The sequence below is a fragment of the Panthera leo genome, chromosome A2 (assembly GCF_018350215.1).
Source record: "Panthera leo isolate Ple1 chromosome A2, P.leo_Ple1_pat1.1, whole genome shotgun sequence".
Taxonomy (NCBI): Eukaryota; Metazoa; Chordata; class Mammalia; order Carnivora; family Felidae; genus Panthera; species Panthera leo.
The window spans coordinates 121,069,580-121,082,148 of NC_056680.1; the positions used below are offsets into that span (position 1 = coordinate 121,069,580).

The following is a 12,569-nucleotide window of genomic DNA, read 5'->3' on the forward strand; positions in this document are numbered from 1 at the left end:
GACCTTTGCTATTAGGACAGGCACACAGGCAGACTTAAAGACGGAGCAGAAGGGAGTGGGGTGCCCAGCCCCTCCCTGTTGGGGACATGGGGGCCCCCTCCAGGGCCGGGGCTGAGTTATGCATGGTGTCCTACAATCCTGTGAATATTTAGCTGGTTCTGTCCCCTTTGCTGGCTTCTGCTTGTGTAAACAGCCACCAGGGTAGGGGAGGCAGAAGCTGTGGCAGCAGCAGCAGCAGGGGACAGTGGGGAGGGAAGAGGCCCGAGGCTTACAGCGAGGACGACCTGACTGAGGGAGCCACCTGTTAGCCCCGTCATGGACAGCAGGGTGTGGACTGCCTACATCCTCTGCTTGCTGAGTCCATTACCAATTGTGAGTAGCGAGTAGCCCCCCCCCCCCCCCCCCCGCCTCTCCTGCTGGGCTCCAGACCTGAGAGCCACAGGGCCATACCGGGGGGGAGGGGGGGTGGCGGGGGGGGGGGGGTCCAGCTGGAGCCTGGTGGGGCTCCCCACTGGCTTCCCCACCACACAAGTTTCTTCCTACTAAGTAGGCTGCGGAGGCCGTGGCTGGGAGAACTCCTGAGATGGGTGCTACTCCCTCCCGTCCCCTGCTTTTCCCTCCCCAGGCAGCTGCTTGTCTCTGGGGAGCTCTGACTATGAAAACCTGGCTGAGCTGAATTAGCTTCCTGTTGTTTCCCCCCAGGCCCGTCTGTGCTCTCTGGGGGCCACAGAGACTCTGTCTGCCCAAGACATGACTCCCAATCAGGGAGGCAGTTAGGGCCTCTCCTTCTCCCCCACGTTCTCTCTTCTCTGAGCTACCCATCCCGAAGTCCTCCACAGAATCTCCAGACCTCTCCCTCTCCCCAGCATCCCAGGGGCCATGCTCCCATTTGGCTGCTGCCTCTTAAGAGGGTGTGGGCCTGAACAGTATGTGGAGAACAGCTGCTCCCCTCCTACATTCTGGGGGACTATTCTTCTCTTGATACGCCCTGGGGCTGGAGAAGCGTTTGGCAGACTGATATGCTACAGAATTGGGTGGGGGACAGGGGCCCTCCCTGAATGTGCCGGGATTTCCCAGCATGTTTTCTAGGAGTTACTGCAAGCGACACAGGGACCAGGACAGGACATACAAGGTATTGGGTGGGCTGAGGTCTCCTTTTTCCTCCACTGGCTTGTGTGTGTGTGTGTGTGTGTGTGTGTGCACATGTGTGCACGTGTGACAGCATGTGTGTGCAGGGGCTCCCACACCTTCCAAGCACAGTGTGGCACCTGCCCCCAAGTGCACAGCCTTTGGGCTTGAATCCTGGCATGGTGAAAGGAACTGTGTGGTCCAGGCAAGTTCTTCACCCTCCCTGAGCCTCACTTGTCTCTTCTGTGACAAAGAAGACGATATCTTCCCTCTAGGGCTGTTGCGCATTGACTGGGATCTGATCTGTTGAGGGCTGAGTATAGGGTGCAATATAGGTAACTTTTTTTTTTTAATTGAAGTATAGTTGACACATGATACCTTAGTTTTTAGCTTAGTTTCAGGTGCACCACATAGTGATTTCACAAGTTTATGTTATGCTGCGCTCACCATCTGTCACCACATAACACTATTATAACCCATTGACTTTATTCCCTGTGCTATACCTTTCCTTCCTGTGTGATATTCATTCCATAACTGGAAGCCTGAATTTCCCACTAACCTTTACCTATTTTGCCCATCCCCCTCCTTTTTTTTTTTTGTCATGCAGGTAACTTCTACTGCCCTCCCTTCTGCAGTGAGGGAGCCTCCTTCCTCTCATCTGTGTGCACCCCATGGTAAAAGTACACACTCTCTCTCATCTCCCTACCCCTGCCCCTCTGCTTCCATTATCACATCTCTTTATCTGGCTCTGACATTCCTGCCTCCTCTTATGAGGACCTCATGTCCACCCAGATAATCCAGCATAATCTCCCCATCTTGAGATCTTTAACTAAATCACAGCTGCAAAATCTCTTTGGCCGTGCAAGGTGGCATATTCACAGGTTTCAGGGATTACATATAGACATTTTTGTGTGTATGGAAGGCATCGTTCAGCCTACCAAGGTACTTTATGCAGGACTGTGTCAGGGAGAAGGAGTGCAGGGAAAGAGGAAAGGCCTTAATACATGCACTGACTCAGCCAGCTCCGTGAGATCCTCGGAAGACTTGTGTTTAGTGTGTCTCAGAACTTACTTCCATGACATGACATTGGGAAGCATCTGTCTAAACCTCCATCTTTCTTTCTTCCTCTCTCCCTCCCCTCATCCCTGTCCCCCCTACTACCTTCCCCACTTCCCTCCTTTCTTCTTCCTGTCCCTCCTCCACCAAGTACGCTTATAAGTGCCATGAGCCAGGCCCTGGCTTAAGAGCAGGGGCACAGAAATGAATCAGGCTTTGTCTCCGTCCTAAGGTCATTTGCACCAGAGAACCAAAGGGAGCGCCTAATTGGCTTGGCCTACCCCATTAACTCCTTCCTACAGGTATTGGGCCACGTGCACCCAGAGTGTGACTTCATCACCCAGTTGAGAAAGGATGAGAGGTTGTGTCTACAAGCAGCAGAAGGGGTGCCCAACACCACTCTGGGTAGGGTGCTTGGGAGGGAGGGGGTGGCTTCTTAGACTCCTTTATCTCCTCCAGCCTCATCATTCTGAATGCTGGATGGGTCTGTCCCCTGAGTCTGCTCTGCTCCCATCTATCTAGGCTGCCCTAGGACCTGGGATGGACTGCTGTGCTGGCCAATGGTAGGCTCTGGCGAGTGGGTGACTCTCCCCTGCCCAGATTTCTTCTCTCACTTCAGCTCAGAGCCAGGTGAGGGTTCTGGGCATGGTGGTGAGGCGGGGGGATTCGAGGTGGTTTCATGTGGTGGTGCCAGAATATGGCAGGCTCATCCCTGGCTTTGGGGGTAGTAAATCTAGATTTGAACACCATTTCCCTTCTTCCCGTGTGACCTTGGGCAAGTCAGTCAACCTCCTGACCCTCAGCTTCTGACCTGTGACCTGGGGAAAACAAGAACATTAACCTCATGAGGGGTAAGGATTGGTGAGCACGGCATGGAAGTGCTGGACCCAGAGCCGGACCCCGAGTAAACGTTCTCTGGATGTTAGCAGGAGGGCTGGCCGTGGGGGTGGAGGGGAGCAGCGGAGCCTGTCTGACTGCTAAGATGCTACCAGCTGCCCAGTGGGGGGAGTCTGGAAGGACTGGACCTGGAATCCAGGCCCCTGGAGGGAAGGCTACCCCCTCTCTGCCATTCGGAGGAGCTGTTTGCAGACTGCGCCAGGGTCACCGGATGATCCATGACTCCTGCCCCTGTCCTGGAGAGAGAGTAGGAGTTTTAACCCAATTTCTGTTTTCACCTCGGCATGCCTTGCAGGGGCTGTGAAGCGGGATTGCACTATCACTGGCTGGTCTGAGCCCTTCCCACCTTACCCTGTGGCCTGCCCTGTGCCCCTAGAGCTGCTGACTGAGGAGGTAAGAGGCTCCCGGCATCTTAGAGGAAGGGTCACCACGGAGGTCTGTATGGATGGTGGACTGCACAACTGTAGAAGCCGCCATTTCCGTGGTAGCCAGCAGGTGGGCATATTAATTACAGCAGTTTCCAGAAGATGGCAGTGTCTGGAAGAGAGAGAGCCCTGGTCTGTTGCTAATCTGCTCAAGGGTGACACCTGTGCTAGGGGAGAGGGAGGCAGAGGGCAGAGTGGGAGATAGGCTGGCTGCCTTCTCTTTGGCATGCCCTCTCCACGCCCAGTCCTCCGGGACAGGAGCTCTGAGTGGTTCCAGGGAAACAAAGGCTCCTAGTAGTCCTGCAAAAGCTCCTTCCCTTCTCTAGTGCCCAGTCTGTGGAGTACTGTGCATTTCCCACGTGCCTGAATTGAGCGGGGCCTTTGCAAGGTGCTTCCACACCCACAATCCGCTATATCTTTCCCCTCAGCCAAGGGAAGGCATGAGTCTGAGCATTTTTCAGATGAAAAGATAGATGTGGATGTTGATTGCTTGCATCCCTCAGGGGTCACTAATCCCCTCCCTTGGCCCGCACCCTCCATCTCCATGTTGGGGAGGGGGTGGTGGTGTCCAGGCTGGACTTTGGTCAATCTAAATACTTGGTCATAGAAATAACTTTTTCCTGTGGCTGTCCCTGTGGTTTTCTTTGGGGAATGTTGTATGCCCAAGATGGTGAGGCAGCAGGATAAACAAGCCCCATTTCCCCTTGGGCTTTTGTCATTCCTTGGGAAAATGTAGTTTCTCTGCTGCCTGTCCCCCTCCCACCACTCCCCACCCCCAGAAATACTGAGAGTTGGTCATCTCACCCCTGTCCCCACCCCGTCTCACCAGAAGGTCAGGTGCAAGACGGGCTTAACCAACACTTCCCTTCAGGAGAGAGCTTGCCAGGGTTCTCATGGGCACCCCTGCCCCCCGATGGGGAGTTCCGGGGTAGAATGGACAGCCTTCACCTGCTTGGTTGCCAAGCCTCCCTTTCCCAGAAAGTGCAGCTGCTGAGACTTTCTCTGTCTTGACTCTCCCAGAAATCCTACTTCTCCGCAGTGAAGATCATCTATACCCTGGGCCATAGCATCTCGGCCGTGACCCTCTTCGTGGCCATCGCCATCCTGCTGGCTCTCAGGTTCGCGGTCGTCTTCACCTGCTCAAGAGCCTTTGCTGCCTCCCTATTGTCCACATTGCCAAACCTCATTCCTTGCCTTCATGTTCAAGAGGTTCCCAGATCTAGGCACCATGGCCATTCCCCGCTTTTCCTTTTCTTTTGCCAGAGTGTTTCTTATCCACTCCTCACACTTGAGGGCTCACTGCAGTGGCTACACCTTTGCTCTTATGGAACTTGTTCTGTTTGCTTGGCATGCCCACCTGCTTTCTTCTTGATGTATTTATATCCGTCAAAATTCAAAGCGCAGGTCCCATCTGCTTTAAGAATCCTCGTGGCCTCCCCTGTGGAGCCCTTCTTGACTATTCCAACCCTTTGACCATTGCCCCTCTTAAGCCCCCCTCCCAAGCCCCGACTTCAGAGTCTGAGCCCCATAGCATGGCTTGTGCTGTTCTCTGTCTCATGGGGATGTACCTCATCTCTCTGAGCACCCAGGGGACTCCCCTGGGCAGTCTCCTGCCATTTCTGCCTCTGTCCCCCAGACTATGAGCTCCCTGAAGGCAGAGACGGGTACTCTGTCCTCTCACCTACGCTGAGCCTAGGGCCGTGGTTGGCCAGCTGTCCTGCATGGCTAACCCTGAAGTCTCAAGTCCAGCCCGATCTGACCCAAGTCAGTTCAATTCGCCTGCCACCATGCTCACCCTCATCCTTCTCCTTGCCCCTCCAGGAGGCTCCACTGTCCCCGGAACTACATTCACACCCAGCTGTTTGCTACTTTTATCCTCAAGGCCGGAGCCGTGTTCCTGAAGGACGCCACCCTGTTCCACAGCGAGAACACGGATCACTGCAGCTTCTCCACTGTAGTAGCTGGGGCTGGAGGGTGCTGGGGTGGGTGGGGGGAGGGAAGGCTGTGTTAGAGACCTAGATGCAGGGGTGGAGGGCCCCTCCAGCCCACCTGGTCCTGTGGGCTGACTCTGGGGCTCTGCCGTGGCCAATCACAGAACAGGAAACACCCTCTCCCTTCCTGCCCCTCCCCAGAGTCAGGTTCTAAATCCCCATCCCATTTCTTGGACCCTGGGGCCAATCCGTGTCATTTCCCATATTTTGGGTTCCCCTTTCATGCCTTATTCTGTACTCCAACCTAGCCCATCTGTCACCCCACCAGTCCTTTCATTTTGTACCTCCCCCTAGGGTGCCTGTCTGTGGCTGGGTGTGTCTCTGCCCCGGGGCTGGATGGAACTGGGTCCCTCCCTCAAGAAGCACCCATGGTGCCTGGGGGGGCAGAATGCACCAGATTATGGGACCACCCAGTGGGGGGAGGGGAGGTTGAAAGCTGGGCTTCAGGAAGAAGAAGGCTTTGGAGCTGCTGGGGGGAAGGGGGAAGACATGTTAAATGGAGGGACCGGGGTGAACAGACTCTCACAGACAGGAGCATGTCCAAGAACTAGGGAAGTCAGATGGGGGCGGGGAGGTGGAAGAAGCAGTGGAGAATGAAAATAAAAGGAAGCTGGGGGCCAGTGTGGAGGCCCAGCACACACCAGGCGCACTAAAACTGCCAGAAATGAACAGATGCACAAACGGACAAACCAACAATGACCTTAATGAACTTAGAACAGACGTAATAGATGCGTATGTAGCACTGAGGTAGAGGCATTGCACTAAATGCTTTACATATATTACCACCTTTTATTTCCTACTTACATTTTCATTTTAGTCCCATTTGTACGCAAGCGGGACTGGGGCCAAACTGGGGCCATCTGAGCTCAGAGGCGGTGTTCCTCAGCGCTGAGAGAGCGAATCATGCACTGAATGAATGAATGCATGCATGGGTGAGTGCCTGTATGTTTGCAGGAATGAATGGTGCTCCATAGCCGCAGCTCTAGAAGTTGACCTCGCTTGCAGATGAAGAGCTGAGCTATGGGGAGGTTTCCCAGCTAATACGTGGTAAATTTGAACCCAGATCCCAAATCTGTGCTCTTAATCACCACATTATACTACCACGTCTCCTCTGGGGCAGCCTACGGTTGAGGGACCTGAGTGGGGTAGGGGCTCCAATGGGCACCCAGCTCTGAAGAACCCAGGCCCCCCGCCCACAGGTTCTGTGCAAGGTCTCCGTGGCCACCGCCCATTTTGCCACCATGACCAACTTCAGCTGGCTGTTGGTGGAAGCTGTGTACCTGACCTGCCTCCTAGCCTCCAAGTCGCCCGGCACAAGGAAGGCCTTCTGGTGGCTGGTTCTTGCTGGCTGGGGTGAGCACCAGGGCTGGCTAGTGGAGGGCTGGGAATGTCCAGGAAGTTCATCCAAAGGTCCCTTCAGCTTACTGATGATGACCCAAGGCCCAGAGAGGGGAAGGGACAGCCTGTAATCCTCCAGCATGTAGGGGCCAGCTCCCCAGCCCCTGGGCTCTCCTCTGGTCCCACTTTCCCAGTGCCCTGGGTCACTGGTGGTGGTGGTGGCAGGTGGGGGCAGGTCTCTAAGCCGAGGATGCAGACTCCTTACTTGTGTCTCCCCTGTGCCCCCCAACAGGGCTCCCCCTGCTCTTCACTGGCATGTGGGTGTGTTGCAAGGTGGCCTTTGAGGATGTTGCGTGAGTGTGGGTGGCGACCTCAGCACACGGCACCAGGTCCCCCTGGGGCGTGGGCTGGACAGTCAGGCAGTGTGGCTGTTCTCCAAGCCGGGGAGAGGAGGAGGAGACCCCAGCCCTGCCTTCAGGGAACTCCCAGGCTTGGGTGTGAGATGGGTAGGCTGTTGTGGATAGCGTGGAAGGGACATGTCCTGGGGTGGAAGGGGGCCTCAGATTCTCAGGGTGTTGGGCTCAGGCAGTTGGGGGGGGGGGTTGGGAAGCACAGTAAATAGGGGTCTCCTAGAACAGGAGAAGTTTTGGGGCCAGCAAGAAGCAGCTAGGTGGAGAGAGATAGGGTAAGCCCAGCACGGATTGGTGCACCCCTTTGGAAGGAGGCCTAACTGGCTGAGGGAGGAGATAAGGCTGGAAGGGCATGGAGAGGAGGAAGGTGCCGGATAACTACAGAAAAGGGCTTTTCAGCGACTGCATTTTTGGCAGCCCCCCCCCCCCCCCCCCCCCCCCCCCCCGCAATCAGTCTTAGCCTGTCCTCTTCCTAGGTGCTGGGACCTGGATGACAGCTCCCCTTACTGGTGGATCATCAAGGGGCCCATCGTCCTCTCTGTTGGGGTCAGTTCAGCCAGCGTCCTCTGCTTCATTTTCCCTGGGTCCACCGAGGGGTTGCTGTACAGCAGGAAACATGACTCCAGGCTGGGAATCTGGATACCTGGGTTCTTCAGCCTGGCTCTGCCAGATTCTCTGTGAGGCCCTCTCGGGCCCTCATATCCCATTGGTAAAACTAGGGGGGGTGGTCCCCACCAGTGCTTGGGCTCCTTCCAGCTCAGAGTTGTGGTGAATTTGGGGCCCTATTGTAGATCATCTACTATCGCAGCGAGGCTGGTGTGGGGCGTGGAAAGAGGGCTGTAGCTGAACCCACCGCCTGCTCCTGTGCTGAAAACAGGGCATCGGGGGCCGGTTTGCGTGGCCTTGGTGAATGTGCGCATTTCCCCCAATTTTATCAAAAGTGAGGGACACCTGCTTTGTGCCAGAGTAGACCCTGGGAGATGCTGGAGGCAGAATGACCGGGCCCAACCTCCCACCCTCTATCCCTGGGCTGGAGAGCGAGGGGGACCCAGAGCTCCTCAGCCCCTGAGCTCCACGTGGGACCTCCCAGGCTCCAGGATACAAGCTCTAGAGCAGTGACCCATACATCCACCCACCTGCACATCCCTGTGTCTCAAGGATTTGGGGTTTCCGATTCCCAAAGAGGCCCCATCCCAGCAGGGGCACCCCTGACTCTTGCCTTTTGCCTTCTTGCCCCTCTGTTTCTAGGTGAACTTTGGGCTTTTCCTCAATATTATCCGCATCCTGCTGAGGAAACTGGAGCCAGCTCAGGGCAGCCTCCACCCCCAGTCTCAGTACCGGTAACGTGTGTGTGCATGATGGGATGCCGGAGACATAACCGGAGTGAGAGCTGGTGTGGTTCTGTTTCATTCACTGGCCTGGTCCGTGCTCCTCGCCATGCTTCCAGAAAAAGATCAGATCTGGCCCCCGTCTTCTAGGAGATCACAATGTAGGGAGGAGAGAGGCAAACGGCTAGTTATCAGGCCAAATGGGCTGATGAGTCCTGGGATCCATTTCTATGGGAGTCTGCAGAAGGAGAACCTTTCTAGATGAGGGGATGGGGGTAAGGTATGGTTAGGGAAGACTTCCTGGAGGAAGTGGTCATTGAACTAGACTTTGAAAGATGCATAGATGTTGACTGGAGTCAATCGAAACGAGAGCATTTGGCAGCAAGGACAGCAAGATCCATGGTCCTGAAGTAAGGAAGCCCTGCATTGTACCGCACTGTGTATTTGGGGACGAGGCATCCGGGGTGCCTGGTGCATAGAGTCCATATGGGGAACTGATGGGAAGTGGGAGTGAGCAGGGGGCACATGGGAGTTTCTTATTCCAGCCTTGGGTGCCTAGGGCTCGTCTTCTCCTGCAGGCGTCTCTCTAAGTCAACGCTTCTCCTCATCCCGCTGTTTGGAATTCACTATGTCATCTTCAACTTTCTGCCCGACAGTGCCGGCCTGGGCATCCGCCTCCCCCTGGAATTAGGACTGGGCTCTTTCCAGGTGAGGGCCCCCACAGGCACTCTTCCCCCTAAGTCCTTGGGCAGGAGGGAGGTGGTGCTGCCCACAGGTTTGATTGACTTCATGGTAGGTTGAAGGCTACTAGGCTGGTTATTCTTTCTTCCAGCCACCCCTCTATCTATTTAACTATCTGTCTGTCCATCTTTCATCCATCCATCTCTATTCATCCAACTACCCCTGAACCCATCTATACTCACCCACTTATCCATCTAGCTACCTATTGTCCATCCATCTATCCATTCACCTACCCATCTACTCATCCATCCATCCACTTATCCATCCATCCACCCATCCATCCATCCATCCACCCATCCACCCATCCATCCATCCATCCATCCATCCATCCATCCATCCTCCACCTATGCATCTGTTATCCTCTTATCTGTCCATCTATCCATGCATCTAACACTTATTGAGCACCTATTATGTGCCAGGATCTGTGCTCAATACTGGGTGATAGATAAATGAAGGAAATCAGAGAAACAGGATCAACAGTATAGTCTTGGCAGGCTTGCTTGATGATTACATGAGACAATGTGCCCGGCACATAGAGATGAATGCATATGCCTTCCCTTTTTCTAAAGCCCTGGCCCAGGCCACAGTCTGGGGGTGGACACAGGAAAAGGTAGTAGAAAGACTCTGGGCACCTTGTGGTCAGACCAAGTTCTGATGTGGCCCTTTCTCTTTGGCTCCACAGGGCTTCATCGTTGCCATCCTGTATTGCTTCCTCAACCAAGAGGTATATAACTCTCCAGCTATCATTAGTCACTGAGTTTTCCCTTCCAGCAGACCTGAGGCCACTCTCTTCTTCCCAGGCCCTATAAATCCCAGCTCAAGCCAAACTCTGACTCCTGTGATCCTCTGTGAAGCTTAGTCTGTCCTGAGCTTCTAGATCAAGCTGAACCTGATTGCTTCCTATAAACATCCTTTATCCATCCCTTCTCTGGGCTGGACCAAGTATACTGTCCATTTGGACCAGGGATAGTCTGAAAGGATCCCCCAATTCTGTGTTTCTAAAACAACAAAAAGGAGAGTGGAGGAGGGAATAAGTCAGCTCTGGGAGGGACAGAGAAAGCAGAGATCGAGAAACAGAGAAAGTCAGAGGCAGACATAAAGGGAACAAGGAAAAGAGAGTCAGGTGTAGCAACAGGGAGGATGATCGAGAGCAGAGCTGGGGATACTGAGAGAAACACCTGGAAGAGACAGACGGATGGAAAGAACAGACCAAGCAGAGATAGACATACCCATGAATAGATAGATGGTGCTGATACACATGTAGAAATATGGAAAGATGGCAGAGAGAGGAGAATTACAACATCCCACCCAGAAGGCACCTTGCATCTGTCCCTTAGGACAGACTTGCTTTGTGGGAGAGGTGGGAGAATTTAGCTGAGTGCCCTGGATAGCCAGGCCCCGCTATGTGCTCAGACAGAGTCATGGGCTCCCTCTGGTGGCATGGATTTGCTGTGGGCTCTGTTCTGCCAGAGACCTGGGTGCAGCTGTGGAACAGCGCTCGCCCCCCACCTGCCACCTCTGTCCCAGACTGGCTCCCTCCCCTGTGACTCTTTACTTCTACCCCAGCCTCTCTGAGTCTCACACAGTCTTATCTGGTGTCTGGGTGCGGACACAGGACTGCAGTATCTTTGTGTGGTGGCTCATGGATCCTGCAGACATTGAAAGGGTGAGGCACAGCCCTAGCTGAGGCTGGTGGGACCTGGGAAAGCAGCTTCCATGGAGAGCTGTGAAGGGATCCGTCCCAAGAAGTCATGTTGGAGACCAGATAGTTACATGCCTCTAGTGATGGGGAGCTTACTACTTAACAATAGCTCTTCTGTTGTTAGGCACCTGTGGGGAAACTCACCTTTATGTTGAACAGAAACCTGTCTCCCTTTTGTCTTTCACTACAGCCTAAGTTTAGCAATGTCAGGAGGGTCACAGCCTCTCAGCCCCCTCTGCCTTCCAACAGCCCCTTGGAGATGTGACAATACGGATTCCCACGCCCCTCACCCCCACCCAGTTGCTTTTCTTTCAGGAATCTCAGTCCCCTCACCTGTAGCTCCTTAGACGGGGCTCTGAGTCTTTTCTCCTTTAAGGTTATATCCTCTGGACAGGTTCCCAGGGGCCATAGTTCAGTTCAGTGGGCAAGGGCAGGAGTGAATCCCAGAGCAGGGGATGGTCTAAGCCACTCTTGGAGGACAGTGTGGTTATTTGACCAGAAACTGAAGAAAGCATCCATAGAAAATGTATTTAAATGGACCCACCCAAAGGCAGTGCTAAAAGTTAGAGTAAGGAGCTAAAGGGAATGGCCAGAAATATCCACAGGTAGGAGGAAGTAGTGTCTTTCAGAGACAATACTTAGCAGTGGCTACTGAGTCAACCATGGCTTCTCCTCTCCCAGGAATCCAAGTCTGTTTCTCCTGCATGGTCTCTCCCTGTACCCTCAGTCCCATTGGGGTGGAGCACAGAAGTAGCAGTGGGGCCTTCCTAACATCCTCTCCCTTGTCCCTGGAGGTGAGGACTGAGATCTCACGGAGGTGGCATGGCCATGATCCTGAGCTGCTGCCAGCCCGGAGGGCCTTCACCAAGTGGACGATGCCTTCCCGCTCTGGGGTGAAGATGTTGACATCTGTATGCTAGGCTGGCCACATCACGTGACTGGAGTCCACACCTGAACTCAGGCAGCTACAATAGCCTCCCCCCCCCCCCCGCCCCGTAGAAGCAAGAGAGACCAGTGCCCCCGAGAGCCCTTGGGCCATGTCCCCACCCCAGCTGCTGCCCAGCCCTGGGCAGGGGTAACCCTCTTAAACTTGTCCTACACCTGACCCTAGGTCCCTGTGTTTATACCTCTGACCTCCTTGGTTCCTCCGTCTCCATTCTCCTCCAATTCCTTCTGCTAGAGTCTGGGCCATAACCCAAGGCCAGAGGAGCCAATAAACTTGTAAATGGACAGATACAAGAGTTCGTTGGAGTGAATATATGTGCCTCCACAGGGCAGGGGTCTACAGCCTTTGTTTGGCCTCTGGTGCAGAAGGACCTTCATCATTCCTCTTTCCTGTTACGTCTCCATTATTCGCCTGTGCAAGCATCTTCTTGTGTAATTTATTCTTAAAATTTATTCTCCCTTGTCTCTATCTTCACTCCCACCCCTCTCCTCCCACAGGCACACATTCCAATGTGTTTAATGTGAATATTTGTGTTTCTGTGTGTTCTTGCAAAATATGTAGTATTTTGTGTGTGTGTCTATACTTTTAATTTACATAAATTTTGTCA

General features: G+C 54.1%; 1 protein-coding gene across 1 annotated transcript; it reads left to right on the forward strand.

Annotated features, from left to right (window-relative positions):
• Positions 1-221: 221 nt before the first annotated feature.
• Positions 222-11,991, forward strand: GHRHR (growth hormone releasing hormone receptor). Its single transcript, XM_042927616.1, has 13 exons — positions 222-372; positions 2,487-2,589; positions 2,707-2,814; positions 3,377-3,474; positions 4,527-4,624; positions 5,328-5,460; positions 6,697-6,850; positions 7,128-7,188; positions 7,722-7,791; positions 8,494-8,585; positions 9,152-9,281; positions 9,997-10,038; positions 11,811-11,991. Exons 1-13 carry the CDS (start codon positions 316-318, stop codon positions 11,934-11,936), a joined length of 1,272 nt encoding a protein of 423 aa, XP_042783550.1. The 5' UTR covers positions 222-315; the 3' UTR covers positions 11,937-11,991.
• The last annotated feature ends 578 nt before the right edge of the window (positions 11,992-12,569 follow it).